General features: G+C 44.4%; 1 protein-coding gene across 1 annotated transcript; it reads left to right on the forward strand.

Moving 5' to 3' along the window:
- Positions 1 to 975: 975 nt before the first annotated feature.
- Positions 976 to 18,172, forward strand: TCF15 (transcription factor 15). The gene is made up of 2 exons (XM_087962410.1): positions 976 to 1,623; positions 16,155 to 18,172. The coding sequence occupies exons 1-2, from the start codon at positions 1,108 to 1,110 to the stop codon at positions 16,230 to 16,232; spliced, it is 594 nt and encodes a 197-aa protein (XP_087818536.1). The 5' UTR covers positions 976 to 1,107; the 3' UTR covers positions 16,233 to 18,172.
- The last annotated feature ends 565 nt before the right edge of the window (positions 18,173 to 18,737 follow it).

Here is an 18,737-nt window from a genome sequence, read left to right on the forward strand (position 1 = left end):
TTGGGTGGGGTGGGGTTGGACTAGATGACCTACAAGGTCCCTTCCAACTCTTTAATCTGTAATCTGTAAACAGTGTCAGTGGTCTACCAGGTACCAGTACTAGCCTCGTGCTTATTCCATCATGGCAGAAATATTTATTACTCCTAAGGTTGCAAAATCTGGAAGATTTGACACATTTGGAATCACTAACATATAACCAGAGGTGGTGAATTCCACCAGTTCTGACCAGTTGACTGGTAGTGGAAATTTTGAGTAGTTCAGAGAACCGGAAAATCCCACCTCTGACTGGCCCCGCCAACCCCATCTCTTCTCTGCCTCCCATTGAGTCCCAGCTGATCGGCTGGGTCTCCTTTGGTTGCCCTGCACAGGAGAACGGAGCTGGAAAGCAGGCTAGTGGGGTGGGGAGGGAATGGGGATTTTGCAGTATATCCTTCCCCTGCCACGCCTGCCATGCCACGCCCACTGAACCAGTAGTGTAAAAAAAAAAAAAGAATCCCTCCACTGCACATAACCTTTATAATATAATTTATAATGATAACACTGCATATAACCTTTATACTATAATTTATAATGATAACATTTGGAATAGATAAGTTGTGAGAGCTTCATCTTCTGTCAGAAATGGTGTATGTAGGGTCTCCTGCTTGGGCGGGGGGGTTGGACTAGATGACCTCCAAGGTACCCTCTTCCCGCTCTTGTGAAATCTGTATCCCCTACGAGGCGTCTCGCGCCCGGGGGCGCCCTGTCAAAAGCCACCCGCGCCACGTGCGCAAGCTCGCCCCCCCCCTCCTCCCGCAGCGAGGTTTTTCAATTGTCCGAGCCCGGCAGCATCGGCGGCTCCCTATTGGCCAGGCGGGAAGGATGCCGGAGCCGCCCATTGGCCGGTTGGGATTCTTTGGGGAGGTGGGGGGGCGGGCTCCTTGACTCCGCCCCTGGCTTTAAATAGCGAGGGGGACCCCGCGGCTTCGCGCACAGCTGGCTCCGCGTTGCGGAGCGTCCGGCCGCTTCTTCGCCCGCTCCGTTCCTGCCGCCGCTTCGCTTTTCTTCGGCCGCCCGGGTTCTCCCGACGCCTCTCGGGGAGAGAGAGAGAAGATCCAAGCTCCCGCCATGGCTTTCACCGTGCTGGGCCCGGTGGCCGCCCACGTGCTCTATCCGGAGCTGAGCCTGCTGTCCGAGGAGGACGACGAGGAAGAGGAGGAGGAGGAGGAGGAGGAGACCCGGAGCGGGAGCGACGCTTCGGAGGACCGCTCGTACGGCTGCTGCGAGAGCCGTCGCCAAGGCGGCCGTCCGTCCGGGCACGGGCCGGTGGTGGTGGTCAAGCAGCAGCGGCAGGCGGCCAACGCCCGCGAGCGGGACCGGACGCAGAGCGTCAACACGGCTTTCACCGCCCTGCGCACCCTCATCCCCACCGAGCCCGTGGACCGCAAGCTCTCCAAGATCGAGACGCTCCGCCTGGCCTCCAGCTACATCTCCCACCTGGCTAACGTGCTGCTCCTGGGCGACGGGTGCCAGGACGGGCAGCCTTGCTTCCGCGCCCTCTGCGGGGCCAAGCCGGGCGAGGGAGGGCCGCCCGGGCCGCCCAGGAGCATCTGCACCTTCTGCCTGAGCAACCAGCGCAAAGGGGTGAGCGAGCGAGGAGGAGGAGGAGGAGGAAGGAAGGCGCGCGCGCTCTGTGCATGCTCCGGGGTGCTCTTGGGCGGCTTGCTTGGGCGGGCGGCAGAGAGGGAGGGTAGCCTTGCGGCTCCCGGGTTCCCGAAAAGGCAGCCTTGCTGCGAGGGAGGGGGTGGGGGAGTGCCGCGGGAAGAGAAGAACTGGCTCAGTCCCAGCTGCTGCTCCAAACTCCGAGGAGCTTGGTGGGATTTGAACCTGGAGCTTTAGAGTTCTAGTTCTGCACCTGGCCCTTAGAATAAGCTCCCCACCCCACCCAGGAGTTGCCAATATGATGGGCGTTTGGTCTTCCTTCCTTCCTTCCTTCCTTCCTTCCTTCCTTCCTTCCTTCCTTCTTTCTTTCTTTCTTTCTTTCTTTCTTTCTTTCTTTCTTTCTTTCTTTCTTTCTTTCTTTCTTTCTTTCTTTCTTTCTTTCCTTCCTATCATCATCATCATCATCTTCTTCATCACAACCACTTTTATAGTCGTTGTACATACATACAACGAAATTGATTTTGCTCCTGGTGCTAACCATAACAAAAATACAATACAGCATAAATAATATATAACTATTTCCTCCTTCTTTCATTTCTTCCTTCCTTCCTTTCTCCCTCCTTCCCTCTCTTCTTCCCATCTCTTCTTCCTTCACCCTCCCTCCTTTTCTTATTCTCCCTTTCTTTTTTCTTTTTCTCTGTCTCTGTTTCTCCTGCTTCCCTCGTTCTCTTTTCTCTCTCTTCTTTTTCTCCGTCTCTAGTTTTCTTCCCTCCTTCCTTTCTTTCACTCACTTTCTTTTTCTCCCTTTTTTCTGTCTCTATTTCTCCTCTCTCCTTCCCTTTTCTCTTCTTTCCTTCCTTCCTCTCTTTGTCCCTCCCTCTCTTTCTCACTTTTTTCCTTTCACTTCTTCTCTGTCTGTATTTCTCCTCCATTCCTCCCTTTTTTCTTTCTCTCTCTCTCCCTTTTTTCTCTGTCTTGTTGTCTTTCCTTCCTCCTTCTCTCTTTCATTGTCTCTCCCTTTCTTTTTCTTTTCTCTCTCTCTCCCATTTTTCTGTCTCTATTTCTCCTCGATTCTTTCCATTTCTCATCTTCCTTCCTTCCTTCCTTCCTTCCTTCCTTCCTTCCTTCCTTCCTTCCTTCCTTCCTTCCTTCTTCCTTCCTTCCTTCCTTCCTTCCTTCTTCCTTCCAAACAAGCTGTAGGTGCCTGAGACAACAATACAAAAAAGTTTGCCAGGAGGAAAGAAGCAAAAAATTAGTGACATCTGATTGACTGTGTAACTATAACCACAATAACAAACAAGCTAAGCCCTTATTTTACCTCTGCTTCTGATCCCAGTTTTACTGGCTCAAGATCATCCTTAAATGGACTAGCAGAAGTGAAAATTAATGGAGAGGAAAGGAGGATTCTGGACCATCTATTTCCCTGTTGTTTCAGCCATGGGTAGAAAAATGCACTTATTTATTTGACTTCATTGGCCGCCCAAATCCAATGGACATTAGGCAGCCTGCAAAAGTGCAAAATCCATAAGAGCAGATAAAACATCAAACCAAATGGACAGCTCAGAGTAAAATAACCTTATACTGTGGACCACCAAGATCACATAAAACAGACCCCTAAAAAGCCATAATAACCCCAGGCCATCATCTACTACACTCAGATTAAGAGCGGCGGGCAGTGATCACACCGCTCCCTTAAATAGGTTGCAGATCCAGTGTTGCCCATCAGTGCCATCGTTGGTATGCTGTGCAAACCCCCTTATTTGGGTGGAGGGTGGCCAACACAGTATGCAATTCCAGAAATTTTTTATCTATATCTATAAAAGCAAAAGACCACTCACGCATCATCACAAAATCTCCAGAACCGTAAAGCCTACAAACTTGAAATTTGGCACGTATGTTCCTCTAGGCTTCTAGGGGCTCACTAAGAAATGGTTTTTTGAAATGACCATCAGAGCTATTAGTATTTCCTATATTATTATTATGATTATGATTAACATGCTCTGATGCTAAGGAGTTCTACTCCCCCTCCCCACCTGAAAAAAAGAAATCTCTTCCAAAGGCAAAACACAAGCAGAGGGGAGGAGTTTCAGTTTTAGTTTCACAGCAGCAAGCAGCTTTAGCTCAGAACAGTTGAGCTAAGCCACGCCCAGGCTCCTTGCTGTCTCCTTGCTCACACAGCAAATACTGTTTCAGTTTCCAAACAGCCCTCAACTCTCTTGATAGGATGCTAGCCAGATGAATACCGATGGATGCTGGTAGGCAGAGGCAGAATTTTTCCCCTTATTTTCCTCCCCCAAAACACCCTGACCACATAGTTTTGTAGCAAAGCACGCCGGGTATCCAGCTAGTCATTCAATATTTAAATAATGCTCGTGTGTGCCCTTTTCGAAAGCGGTGTTCCTTTGGCCAATGTCTGTGGAGATTCTCAGGTCATGGTTGTCCCAAGGATGGTTTTTTTTTTTCCCCCAAGAAACAACTGGACTTTCTGGTTTTTCTTTGGAGGCGTTTCTCTTCTCATCCAAGAAGCTTCTTCAGCTCTGACTGGATGGTGGGGAAGGGAAGGATCTTCAGAGCTGAAGAAGCTTCTTGGATGAGAAGAGAAACGTCTTCAAAGAAAAGCCAGAAAGTCCAGTTGTTTCTTGAAAAAAAAAAAAAAGCACCTTTGGGTCCTTTGCCAGTGAGAAATCAAACTTTGTTCAGCACCTCCTTATAAACTGATGTTTCTCAACCTGGATAACTTTATGATGTGCGGACTTCAACTCCCAAGATTTCAAGAAGAGACTGGGCTGCCATTTGTCAGAAATGGTGTAGGGTCTCCTGCTTGGCCGGGGCGTGTTGGACTAGATGACCTGGCAAGGTCCCTTCCAACTCTTTTAATCAATAAGGGGGGTGGACTAGAAGACCTCCAAAGTCAGTTCCAACTCTGTTATTGAGCAGGGGGAGCTTCGTTTCTGATAGCTTTCAAGAAGAGACTGGACTGCCATCTGTCAGAAATGGTGTAGGCAGGATCTCTTGCTTGAGCTGAGGGTTGGACTAGATGACCTACAAGGTCCCTTCCAACTCTGTTATTCTGATAATTCCTTAGTCTCTCTGTAAACCAGTGTTTCTCAATCTTGGGCACTTTTCAGATGGTTGGACTTCAATTCCCAGCATTCCCCAGCCAGACACTTGTCTAAATTTAGCTCTTCTGACTGAACGTTGGCAAAAGAGGGAATTAAATAAGGGACGCAACTCACAAACCTGGGATAAAACTCTATTTTCTGTAGAGAGCAAACCGTGAACAGCAGTATTGATAGTCTTTTAAAAATCCTGCAACTTTCTCACCTGGGCGTATAGCCTACAGTGGCCTGGGATGACTCCTAGACACCACAATCTTGAATTATTGGGTTATGTCCCAAATTTCTGAAAGACAATAAATCAGAAGTGGCTGCTGAAATAATTCACGCTGTCATATTTCAATGGCCCACTGGGACACCCCATATCAAAACAACTTACCTTACGTGCAGCCAGAATCTGTGGGACTGATTAGAGTAGATTGCTGGGGCGACACCAAAATATAATTTTATCACATTTTATCTATATCTTAAATTATTGCATTTTATTCCAATTTCATTTTAAACCATGTTTTATTCCAATTTCATTTAAAATTGCATTTTATCCCATTCCATTTTAAATTGCTTTTATCAAATTTTTTAGTAAGAATTTGTTTCTGGAATTCTACAACTTTGATACGGCCCAAGGGCTAATCAATAAAGACTGGATTCCGAATATCACATTTTCCTTTTTTGGTAGATATGTGTGTGGCTGGAACTGCGATTAGTAATTAGTAATTCTGTTTTCATTTTTGAGATGCAACCTCGCCTGCCAAATATTTTAGACTAGTACAGCCCTGACCGAAATTGTGAGGCAAATTCCATTCCTACATGCCAAACAGAGGAAGGGTTGGGTGGATCCAATGTGGGTGTAGGAAGAGGTAGATTGGATATGCCAAAAAATAATTATAATAATAATAATAATCCTTGTTCTGATGTGTGGTAAGAAAGAAAAATGTGTGAAGAGAGTTTGCTTTGGAATTTGCAATGAATGAGGGCTGGTGGGTATGGGGTTTATTTCTTTGTGTGCACACAACAAAGAAAGGAGGGGGAAAAAGCATAATTTGCATATAATCATTAACTAAATATTATCGTTAACTAAAACCAGATGACCCCCCAAAATGCCTAAGGATGATGATGAAGCCATCATAACTGAAACAAGTGTGATTTCACTTAGTTGCTTCAGCCACAAATTGACAATTTCAGAGTACAAAAGTCAGAGTAGAATTTGCAATGAAGGTCCGATAGTGGGAAATATTTAAAATCCGGAACACGGGTGATGGAGCAGAACCTAAACTGGTTTATTTATTTGTTTATTTTATATGTATCCTGCCTTTACTATTTTTTACAAATAGTTCAAGGTGGCAGAGATATCTAACAGGCCTTCTTCTTTCTATTTTCCCCACAACCTTGTGAGGTAGGTGTAGTTAAAAGAGAATGACAGCTTTCATGGCTAAGGCAGGACTAGAACTCACCGTCTCCTGGCGATTGGCGCAAAGTCACCCAGCCAAGTTTCATACCTCAGGCAGGACTAGAACTCACAGTCTCCTGGTGTTTGGCACAGTCACCCAGCCAAGTTTCATACCTCAGGCAGGACTAGAACTCACAGTCTCCTGGTGATCGGCGTAGTCACCCAGCCAAGTTTCTTACCTAAGGCAGGACTAGAACTCACCATCTCCCAGTGATTGGTGTAAAATCACCCAGCCAAATTTCATACCTACGGCAGGACTAGAACTCACCATATCCTGACAATGGGCCCAAAGTCAGGCAGCCAGCTTTCATGGCTATGGCAGAACTAGAACTCACAGTCTCCTGACTTCTAGCCTGGTGACCAAACCGGCCTAGGTTACCAGCATAAACCATGGTTTGCTGTCCTAACTGAACCAGGAGTAAGAATAGCACAAGTATAGCACTATAACCTATTTTGGAAGGGTCCTCTCTTAATCCAGGTTATAATAACATGGATAATTTTTGAAAATGCCAGAGTTTGGATGGGTGGGTGAGATGATGACAATGATGATGATTTAATCTTTAGTGAGATTCACAGCCTTTGGGGCTGGTTGGTAGCTCAACAGCTCGAGTCCTAACCAAGGACCTAGGAACTGTTCAGGTAGCGTCGGAGGATATAAGCTGTTTCAAGTAGGGTGTTTTTTTTGTAGAATCAGGGTATTAAAGTCTGATAAATTCAGGATTTCCAAATAGCGAGGCAGCCCTTTAGGTATGGCTCCAAGGGCTCCAATCACAATTGGGATAACACACGATTTCTTTTTCCAAAGTCGCTCAACTTCAATTTGTAAGTCCCGATACTTTGTAATTTTTTTTCTTGGTGCGTGTCTACAATTCGTGCTTTACCAGGTTGTTGTTATTATTATTATTTTGACCTGCAATTTTTATTGCCAAGAACTCCACCACCACCGCAGATGTTAAAAGCAATTTAGAAGTACAAAGGGTTGGATTTGAGGTTTGGATTCATGCAGAAGGAAGATGGCCAAAATGCTAATCCATGGTTTGCTGTGGACGCAGTTTTGCTGAAAACTGGAAATCATGGGCGGTGGTGGTTTTTTTTGCCAAATCTGTTGTTAAAAACGCAGTCAGGTGATTGTGGGACACTAAAAATGGCCGTAATTGGGGGTCCCATTGCTGAGTGCCCAGTCATGGGATGGGCGTGTGACTGTTGGAACTTCGAATATACAACTCTTGAATAGCCTCCCAGATAGGTCTGTTGTGACTTTGAACGGTGGCTAAGTGACCAGTCGTAAGTCAAGGACTTCTTTTACTAAGTAGTCCTTGACTTATGAGTTATGATCACAATGGACTCCAGAATTTTTGCGGCTAAGGGAGAAATGTGTTAAGTGAGTTTTGCCCCCATTTGGCGACCTGTCTTGCCACCGTTGTCAAGCGAATCCCTGCCGTCGTTAAATGAGCAACACCATTGTTAAGTGAACCTGGCTTCCCCCGTGGACTCTGCTTGTCAGAAGGTCACCAAAGGGGATCTCGTGACACACACACACCCCAGGGACGCCATGACCGTCGTAAATATGAGTCAGTGTTGTGGTTCGCCAGCAGCAGGTGAGGATGGCTGAGGTCTCGGAGAGCGAGGACTCAGATGAGGGGCCTGCATGTGATTCAGGGATGGGACCAAGAGCATCAGGGAGTGAAGTGCTGCCTTTGGAGATTGTGGAGGCTGGCAGCAGTGAGGAAGAGGATCCCGAGGAGCCTGTGCCCAGCATGCGTGTGTGAAGGGCTGCTGGAAGGAAAGAGCAGCTGCAGCAGCATGGGCGACTCCAGAGTAAGGCTGCAAGGGAATGCCCCTCCCATAAGAGATAAAAGCCAGCTGAGAAACCAGAGTTCTTTGCAGGAAGCAAAGAAGATTTTGCACTCGAGTCTGGTGGACATTAGGTATATCTGAGCTGGTGTTTGGAGACTCTTTGTGTTTGAACTATTTCTTGGCAACTTTATCTAGTGTTCTTGGCAGCCTTGCACCACCTTGGCAAGACTCGTTCTTATCAATTGGTTTGAAGCAGCCTTTTACCCGTGAAGGGGCAGGATTCGTAAAGAAACGTTAAACGGTTGTGCTGTTACTCTTGTCTCATGTTTGCTTCCTTGGAACCAGGTTTGGGTCAGAACAGTCAGATGCCCCAGCGTCTGAATGTAAATCATGTGTCCATAGGGATGTTGCAACAATCATGGGTGGGATTCAACCGGTACGGACGTTCATTGCATCATTGATCCCATCTGACCATCTCACCCTCTGCCGTCTTCTCCTCTCCTTTCGCCTTCCATCTTCCCCAACATCAGGGTCTTCTTAGGTGGCCAAAGCATTGGAGCTTCACCTTCAGCACCTGTCCTTCCAAAGGGGTTGGTTTCCTTTAGGATCGCCCGATTGGATCTCCTTGCAGCCCAAGGGACTCTCAAAAGAGCCTCCTCCAGAACCGTGTTTCAGGAAGCATCAATTCTTCAGTGCTAAAGCCTCCCTTAAGGGTGGCTCAGGGGCTAAGAGGCTGAGCTTGTCAATCAGAAAGGTTGGCCGTTCGGCGGTTCGAATCCCTAGCACCGCGTCATGGAAGGAGCTCCCGTTCCTTGTCCCAGCGGCTTCTGCCAACCCAGCCATTCGAAAGCACGTAAAAATGCAAGTAGAAGAATAGGGACCCCTTTGGTGGGAAGGGAACAGCGTTCCGTGCGCCTTCGGCATTCAATCATGCCGGCCATGTGACCACGGAGACGTCTTCGGACAGCGCTGGCTCGTCGGCTTTGTAACGGAGATGAGCACTGGCGCCCCCTAGAGCTGGAAATGAGTAGCACGGATGTGTGAGGGGAACCATTACTTTTTATCGTTAAGTCTCCCTTAGGGTCCAACTCTCCCAGCCATACATGACTCAGATAACAGAGTCATCCGAGTTGGAAGGGACCTTGTAGGTCATCTAATCCAACCCCCTACCCAAGCAGGAGTCTCCTGGGTAAAAAACAATAGCTTTGACTTATTACGGACCTTTGTCGAAAAGGTGATCTCTCCCTACTGTTGAATAGCTGCCCAGGTTAGATTCAACTTGGGATGCTGAGTTCAGTTTTGGTCGCCACAATGTAAAAAAGATGTTGAGACTCTAGAACAAGTGTAGAGAAGAGCAACGAAGATGATTAGGAGACTGGAGGATAAAATATACATTGAATGGTTGCAGGAATTGGGGATGTCTAGTTTAGTGAAAATAAGTTAAGAATGGAATAGGATACAATACAATACAATACAATACAATACTTTGTTGGCCAAGTGTGATTGGACACACAAGGAATTTGTCTTGGTGTTAATACTCTCAGTATACATAATAGATAGATAGATAGATAGATAGATAGATAGATAGATAGATAGATAGATAGATTTATTGTCATTGTACTCAGAACCTGAGAACAACGAAATAAGGTGCTCTTTCACAACATACAACTGAACAACACCAAAAGACATATACAAAATAACAATGTAAAACAAATTAAAACAAATAACAGTTAAAAACTATACACCAGAATATATATATGTTAAGACCACCAGATTCAGAAAAGGTACATAAAAGAAAAGGTACATTCGTTAAGAATCAAGAATCATAACGTGCAACACTTAACGATAGTCATAGGGTACAATCAACAATCAAATCATACTAGGAAACAGTCAAGTGGGTGGGGATGGGTGGTAAGGAGTGATGAGAAGATTAATAGTAATAGTAGTGCAGACTTTGCAAATAGTTGGACACTGTTGAGAGGGAATTATTTGTTTAGCAGAGTGATGGCGTTCAGGGAAAAACGCTCCTCGTGTCTAGTTGTTCTGGTGTGCAGTGCTCTATAGCGTTGTTTTGAGGGAAGGAGTTGAAACAGTTTATATATCCAGGATGTGAGGGGTCTGTAGATATTTTCACAGCCCTCTTTTTTGACTCCTGCAGTATAAAAGTTCCTCCATGGAAGGCAGGTGGGTAGCCATTGTTTTAAAGGTGATTATGATAGCAGTCTTCCAATATCTGAGGGGTTGCCCCAAAGAAGATGGGAGTTTTTCGTGTGTTTTAGCCTCCAGCCCCCTAATCCACTTTGTTGCTCTTCTCTGCACTCTTTCCACAGTCTCAACATCTCTTTTATATTGTGGTGACCAAAACCTGATGCAATATTTCAAGGGTGGTCTTGATTCTATCCCTCTGTTAATGCAGCCTAGGATTGGGTTGGCTCTTTTTGGCAGCTGCAGTACATTGCTGGCTCCTATTGAAGTCATTGTCCACTAGGGCTCTTAGATGCCTCTCTTAGGAATTTTTCTCCTGAGGCATAATCACGCTTCCTAAGGCCACGTTTGTTTAAATATGTGCTCAAGTTGGAATCTCCATAGACATCAAGTTAGACCAGAAGGATCCATGTTGCTATTTGTCAAGTAAATCAGTGTGATGAAAAAAGAAAGGGGAAAAAACAAACCCCACATTCCTGGATTTCTTTTATCTGTTTTTAATGATTATTTTTGAGAATTTTTCCATAAGTAGAAGAAAATAAGAGAAAAAAGGAAAGAAAAGAGAAAGGACAAAGTGGGAAAAGCAGAAGGGAGGGAGGAAGAAGGCAGGAAGGATGGAGAGAAGGGAGTAAATGAGGAAGGAGGAAGAAGCGATGGATATATAGATGATAGATGTATAAATAGATAATTAAGGAGGGAGGGAAGAAGTAGGAAGTGGGAAGGAAAGAGGAAGGAGGGAAGGAAGGAAAGATGGATGGATGCATAGATAGATAGATAGATAGATAGATAGATAGATAGATAGATAGATAGATAGATAGATAGATGATAGATAGATAGATAGATAGATGATAGATAGATAATTAAGGGAGGAAGTTTGATGGGAAGGAAACAAGGAGGGAAGGAAGGATGAATGGATAGATAGATAGATTAGATAGATAGATAGATAATTAAGGGAGGAAGTTTGATGGGAAGGATAGATAGATAATTAAGGAGGGAGGGAGTTTGATATGATGGAAAGAAGGAGGGAAAGAAGAAAGGATGGATGGATGGATGGATGGATAGATAGATAGATAGATAGATAGATAGATGATAGATAGATAAGGGAGGAAGTTTGATGGGAAGGAAAGGAGGGAAGGAAGGAAGGATGAATGGATAGATAGATAGATAGATAGATAGATAGATAGATAGATAGATAATTAAGGAGGAGGGAGTTTGATATGATGGAAAGAAGGAGGGAAAGAAGAAGGGATGGATGGATGGATGGATGGATGGATGGATGGATAGATAGATAGATAGATAGATAGATAGATAGATAGATAGATAGATAATTAAGGAGGGAGGGAGTTTGATATGATGGAAAGAAGGAGGGAAAGAAGAAAGGATGGATGGATGGATGGATGGATAGATAGATAGATAGATAGATAGATAGATAGATAGATAGATAGATAATTAAGGAGGGAGGGAGTTTGATGGGAAGGAAAGAAGGAGGGAAAGAAGAAAGGATGGATGGATAGATAGATGGATAGAGAGATAGATAAGGAAGGGATGGAGGGAGGAAATTTGATGTGAAGGAAGTTCCAACTTTGTTTTCAACAGCTATAAAGAAACTCATCCCTTTCGTATCACAGAAATCCCTTCAGCCCCTTATTTCACCCACTTTCCATCAAATCCATGCCGGCTGGGGAATTCTGGGAGTTGAAGTCCACCCGTCTTAGAGTTGCCAAGGTTAGGAAGCAGGGCTCCTCCAAGCAGGCTATTTTCGTACAGGCAGGGAATGCTTGGGCCCAAGGCAGACTTTCCCATAACCGCAATGGTATTTGCAGCGGTGTGTTTTTTCAGCTGCAGGGGGTGTGGCTCTCCCCTCCCTCCTCCTCCCCCCCCCCACAACGGAAAGCCATTGGATCTTAGCATGGGAAGCAGCTGGGATTCCAGGCTGTCCTGGATTCCGATGGCATCCCAACGGTTGCTATGGCAACCTTTGGTGAGCTCATCCTCTTCTGGACCCAGGAAAGGCCGAGTCCCGAATGTCTAGGTCCTCTTTGGCCTCAAAGCCCTTTCCGGAGTTCAGAGCCTCCGAGATGCCAAAATGTCCATTCACACGTAAGTCTCTCTGGAGGTTCTCAGTCCTCCAGGTCATGGTTGTCCCAAAGGTGCTCTTTCTTTCTTTCTTTCTTTCTTTCTTTCTTTCTTTCTTTCTTTCTTTCTTTCTTTCTTTCTTTCTTTCTTTCTTTCTTTCTTTCTTTCTCATTCTTTCTTTTCTCTTCTTTCCTTTTTCTGTTCTTTCTTTCTTTCTCGTTCTTTCTTTTTCTTTTCTTTCCTATTTTCTGTTCTTTCCTTCTTTCTTTCTTTTCTTTTTCCTTTTTTCTTCTTTCTTTTCTTTTTTTCTTTCTTTTTCATTCTTTCTTTTTCTTTTCTTTCTTGTTTTCTGTTCTTTCTTTCTCATTCTTTCTTTTTCTTTCTTTCCTTTCTTTTCTGTTTTTTTCCTTTTTTCTTTTCTTTTCTTTCTTTTCTTTTCTCTTCTTTCCTTTTTCTTTTCTTTCTTTCTTTCTCATTCTTTTTTTTGTTCATTCTTTCTTTTCTCTTTTCTCTTTCCTTTTTTTCTTTTCTGACACCTCTTTTAGAACGAATGAGCTGGAAGGGACCTTGGAGGTCTTCTAGTCCAGCCTGCTGCTCAAGCAGGAGAACCCATACTACAGATAAGTGTCTGTCCAGTCTCTTCTTAAAAACCTCCAGTGATGGTGCAGCCATGATTTCTTGTGGCAAGCTGTTCCACTGGTTAATTGTCCTCACTGTCAGGAAATGTCTCCTTAGTTCTAAGTTGCTTCTCTCCTTGATTAGTTTCCATCCGTTGCTTCTTGTCCTGCCTTCAGGTTACTTTGCGGAATAATTTGACCCTCTCTTCTTTGTGGCAGCCCTTCAAGTAATGGAATATTGCTAAGAATTACCCCTAATTCTTCTTTTCTTCAGACTAGCCAAACCCAAATTCTACAACTATTCTTCATATGTTTTGGTTTCCAGGCCTTTGATCCAGTGGTGGTATTGTACTGGTTCAGGTGAACTGGTAGTAAAAGAAACAGCTACTGGTTCAGCCAAACTGGTATTTCTTTTTTCCTCCCGACGATCAGCTGTTCCGGGATCCCTCTCGCTGTCTTACTGCTTTGCCCAGTAGGCAAAAAAACGGAGCGTAGGGGAGTGGAGGTGCTGCAAAAAAAAGCCACACCCACCCAGTCACATGGCCACCAGGCTCACCTAGCCACACCCACCTAGCCACGCCCACAGAACTGGTAGTAAAAATATTTGCATTCCACCCCTGCTTTGATCCTCTTAGTTGCTCTTCGCTGAACCTTTTTCCAAAGTCTCAACATCTTTTTTGTAGTAACAGTGACCAAAATTGGTTGCAGTATTCCAGGTGTGGCCTTACTAAGGTTTTGTAAAAGAGTAGTAATACCCAAAAGAAAAGTCTCTGGCTTTCTGTGTACATTCACTTTTAAGAATTTTCTGTATTAAGATATGAATATTGCTCCAATACTTGTTTGCTATGTCACGCATCCACCATAAATGATAAAAAGTCCCTTCTTTAAATTTGCATTTCCAACATTCATTGGAAATGCCTTTATACGTTCTCGTCCTTTTTCCTAATAAAGAAGATTGGATGCAACAGCCAGAACTGAAGAAGCTTCTTGGATGAGATGCGAAATGTCTTCAAGGAAAAACGAAGCCCAGCTGCTTTTTGGAAAATAAAAGCAAACTTGGGACATTCGCACGTCGGCTTATAATAGTTGAATCAGAAGTGCAATTCCTTAGGGAGAGCCAGCCTCTCCTTTGGCATGAAGACTTCCACTCTCCTCTCTGGTATTGGCTACCTGGAGGGAAAAAAAACCCGAATAACAAGAGTTGGAAGGGTCATCTAGTCTAGCCCCTTGCTCCAGCAGGAGATCCTATACCATTCCAGACAAATGGCTGTGCAATCTCTTCCTGAAAAGCCCCCAAGGAGGATCGCTGGATCTAGGGATGATCATAATAGAATAGAATAATTTTATTACTTTATTGTCCCTTTGAATGTATACTAATTGGCACACATTAAAAATGAAATTTCATTGCATACAGTTCTTAAAAGGGGTCACCGCTTCCAATTTTACACTACGTAAGCATGATAGGATAAATAAATAAATAAATATTTGTTTTCGGGGGTTTTCGCGGGTATTTGTATGTGGATCTTTGGTTATTCGGGTTTTCTCCCGCGTAAAATTGGAAGTATTTTGGCGACCCCACCCAGTCAAGTCGCACTCCCACTGGCAGTTAAAAGAAAAAACAGCTGCAAGCTCACATTACTCCAAGAAGCACAAAGCCGAAGACACAAGCCTGAAGATGACGAATGAGATTTTGTCAAAACGTCGCCAAAATACTTCCAATTTTACGCGGGAGAAAACCTGAATAACCAAAGATAGATAGATAGATAGATAGATAGATAGATAGATAGATAGATAGATAGATAGATAGATAGATAGGACGGATGGATGGATGGATGGATAGATGGGTGGATAGAAGATAGATAGATACCGTAGATAGATACTGTAGATAGATAGATAGATAGATAGATAGATAGATAGATAGATAGATAGATAGATAGATAGATAGATAGATAGATATATTAATAATAAACTATTCTAAAAATATGAGTTCCAGGTATATGTTGGGAATCCAGATACAATTTACAATCCCTTTACTTGTCTTGGGAATTCGAAGATATAACCATCCTTTTACTATTCTGTCCTCTATAATTACTGACTGAATGCATAAAGGCAGATAGATAATTCCACAAAGCATCCATACCAAGCCTTTTTATTGGTTCATCAGGCATCCTCAATAACTCACGGTTATGTTGAGATTCATCTCAATGTCCAACTCTTTGCATAGCTGACTTTCTGGTGTAAAAGGATGGTAATCTTTCATCCCCAAAATGAAGGAGCAAGGGGTTGAGGCAGCAGCATCTATATCATCTTTCTATCTTATCTATCTATCTACATTTATGTATCCACATCTACCTACCTACCTACCTACATCTATCTATCTATCTATCTATCTATCTATCTATCTATCTATCTATCTATCTATCTATCTATCTATCTTATCTATCTTATCTATCTACATTTATTTATCACATCTATCTACATTTATCTATCTATCTATCATCTATATCAGTGATCCCCAACCCTTTTTACGCCGCAGCCCGGTATCCCCAACCTTTTTTATGGCACGGCCCGGTACCGACATCAGCTGGGCGCCGCCATCTTTTTTTGATGAAAAAGTGCTTCCGGTGAGCTTTCTACCCGGAAAAGCTCACCGGAAGCACTTTTTCATCAAAACAAGATGGCGGCGCCCAGCAAGCCAGCGGCCCGGTAGGACTTGTTCCACGGACCGGTACCGGTCCGTGGACCGGTGGTTGGGGACCCCTGATCTATATCATCTATCTATCTTATCTATCTACATTTATCTATCCATATCTATCTATCTATCTATCTATCTATCTATCTATCTATCTATCTATCTATCTATCTATCTATCTATCTATCTATCTATCTATCTATCTATCTATCTCCTATCTCTCTCTCTCTAATCTCCCTCTCCCCGCACTCTCTTTGTCTCTATTTTTCTATTTCTGTCTACCTACATCTGCCATAGAAATATTTTTTAGATGGGGGTAACTGCCGGAATCCTGACACACCCTTTATATAGACGTTCCTCTTACAACCCACCAAATTATCCCTTTATTTATTGAAAACCAATAAATTTAAAATAAGCAAATCTATCATTGAGATGATTAGAAAGATGGATTGTCTCCCCTTCTCTCCCCAAAAAAAATCTGGAGCCCAGAGGATGGTGTAGGAATGCCGGGAGGGCTGACTCTATGGAAGAGGCTACTCAACTTTTTCTCCCCTTCTGTGTAGGGAAGTCGGAGGGAGCTTGCCGGGAGCAGCTGTTTGAAGACCCGAAGCGGAAACCAGGTGAAGATGCTGCGGAGGTGAGCCCAGGAGCAGCCGCCTGTTGGAGAAGGCCAGCCAAAGGGAGATCCGTGCCTCGGATTTTGTCTTCCTGTGAGCGGGACAGTTGCGGGTCATGGGAAATATGACGGTGCGGAAGGGTACAAAGAGGGGCTCTTGTTAGTCCGGACTTGGAGGAGACCGAGCAGGATGAAAAAAAAAATGCTGTTCGGATTGCAGCAAGGGCTCAGGGCTGCCATCACAAAGGGACTCTGCAGTCCTACCACGGACTTCGGTTGGATTGGACCTCAGGAGAGACCCTGGCCTCCTTCCGTGGCTGGAACCTGGGTGTTCTGACTCAGGCTTCGTCAAACGTCATTAATCGCAAACTTGTTTTAAAAACAAAACCTATTTTATTGAAACGCTGGGGATTGCTTTCATTCCCAGACAGAACTAATCTTAGACAGTTCCCCAAGATAAGCACACACCTTTCAGCGCTGTGGAATGTGCTGCCCAAAACAGAAGTACCCAATTAAATATAAAAGAAACCAACCAAAGTACCAGAAAAACAACAACCAGAGTACAGAGAGCTTCAAGGAGGACTCGGAATCTATCAAACTACTTTGCTTCCTGCAAAGGTTTCATCATCTTGGCCTGACTTTTATCCCATATGGGAAGGGCAATCATCTCCCAACCTTACTGCTGAGTCACCCCTTTTGTTTCAGCTACTCTCACCTTCTAGCAGCTCTGCACACACACACACACACTGGGAACAGGCTCCCCTGGGTCCTCTGCCTCGCTGCTGCCAGACTCCAAAGGCTCTGGAGGCAGCACCCCACTCCCAGATGGTCCTGGCCCCATCTCTGCATTGGATGCAGGACCCTCATCCGAGTCCCCTCCAGACTCCCTGACTGGTCCCCGTTCTTCCCCACCGTCCGATTCTGCTGCCATCTGCACCAGCTGCCGGTGAACCATAACACTGAGGACAAAGGATGGGAGGACGGTCAGCCCTGCCAGATTGGGATCGCCCATCTTTCTTTGAAAGGACCCGCTCCAGATGTGATTTCTGCAACCTTCTCCAAAAGCCACTTCCCCAACTCTTCCAGCTGCTGAGTGAGGGATATGTATGTATGTATGTATGTATGTATGTATGTATGTATGTATGTATATATATATGTATATATATGGTATTCAGCTTTGCTCGGGTATTTTCCCACGTCATTATAGTTGTGCTTTTAAAGTTGTAGCAACCTTTCGGCAGAATCTCATCTGCCATCATCAGGCTTCTGTATTGTGTTCTGTATTGTGTCTTGATTGGAACACAATGTTGCCAGCCGTTCAAGACACAAAAAAAGCCACAAAACAGACAGAAGATATTAGAAACACCAATCAAGCAGAACACAGCAAACTCCAAGACCAATAAACACAGACCAAGACTCCCAACCAACCAGGATGAAGAAAAAAACCATTCTGGCACAGCAGTAGGCTAGCCCCAAATTTAAAACTGAAACCACTGTAAAAGTCTGACTCACAGACGAACACAATACAGAAGCCTGATGATGGCAGATGAGATTCTGCCGAAACGTTGCTACAACTTTAAAAGCACAACTATAATGACGTGGGAAAATACCCGAACAAAACTGAATACCATATATATATATATTGGAATTGGGGTTTTGGGAGGACAGTCGAGGGGGATCCGAGATGGCGGGAAGTTCTGGCTTGTTCCGACGAATGTGTCTGACTCCAAAGCAGTAGCTTTCGTGGAGCTTCTCACGAAAGCTTCTGCTTTGGAATAAGGCGTGTGTTGATCGGGGGAAACCGTGGCCAGATTCCCTCTGGATCTGGCATCGGAAGAGCTGGAAAAGAGGAGAGAGGATGGTTGCAAGCGGCTGACCTCTCTCAGCCAATCGATGAGGTCACCCTTGTTAATGTTATTTCCTTATTCTGTGGGCTTAAAAATAAAAAAGATTTGTTTTTCCCCTCTTATCCCTGTGCAATTCTTCATCACTTCCCTTTGTTTGTTCTTGGTGTGTCTCCAGCAAGATAACACAAGTCCCACATCCTTACATGGAGAAAGAGTCCAGGGAGATAAGAGAGTAGGCTGGCTTGTTATTTCTACCAAAAGAAAAAAGAAAAAAGGGGAATAAACAGATGGGTCATTTTATACTATCTTGGTTAACGGAAGAACAGTTCTAAAAACCAGCGTACGCCTTTCATCTAGGTCAGTGTTTTTCAAATTTGCTGAGTTGAAGATGGATGGACTTCAACTCCCAGAATTCCCCATTCTGGGAGCTGAAGTCCACCCATGTTAAAGTTGTTGAGCTGGTTGGGGAATTCTGGGAGTTGAAGTCTACCCACCTTTAAAGCATGTTGGCTGGGGATTTCTGGAACTTGAGCTCTGTGGACTTTAAAGCATGCTGCCTGGGGAATTCTGGGAGTTGAAGTCCACTCAAAGAATGCTGCCTGGGGAATTCTGGAATTTGAAGTTCACTCATATTAAAGAATGCTTCCCGGGGAATTCTGGGAGTTGAAGTCTACCCACCTTTA

Source organism: Notechis scutatus, chromosome 3 (assembly GCF_049901735.1).
Source record: "Notechis scutatus isolate UNSWTSFEM ecotype Mainland chromosome 3, rNotScu1.2, whole genome shotgun sequence".
In the NCBI taxonomy this organism is placed as follows: Eukaryota; Metazoa; Chordata; class Lepidosauria; order Squamata; family Elapidae; genus Notechis; species Notechis scutatus.

Coding starts and splice junctions, on each gene's coding strand:
- TCF15 (XM_087962410.1), top strand. CDS start 1,108: ATGGCTTTCACCGTGCTGGGCCCGGTGGCCGCCCACGTGCTCTATCCG. Junction 1,624..16,154: donor TGAGCAACCAGCGCAAAGGG/GTGAGCGAGCGA, acceptor CCTTCTGTGTAG/GGAAGTCGGAGGGAGCTTGC.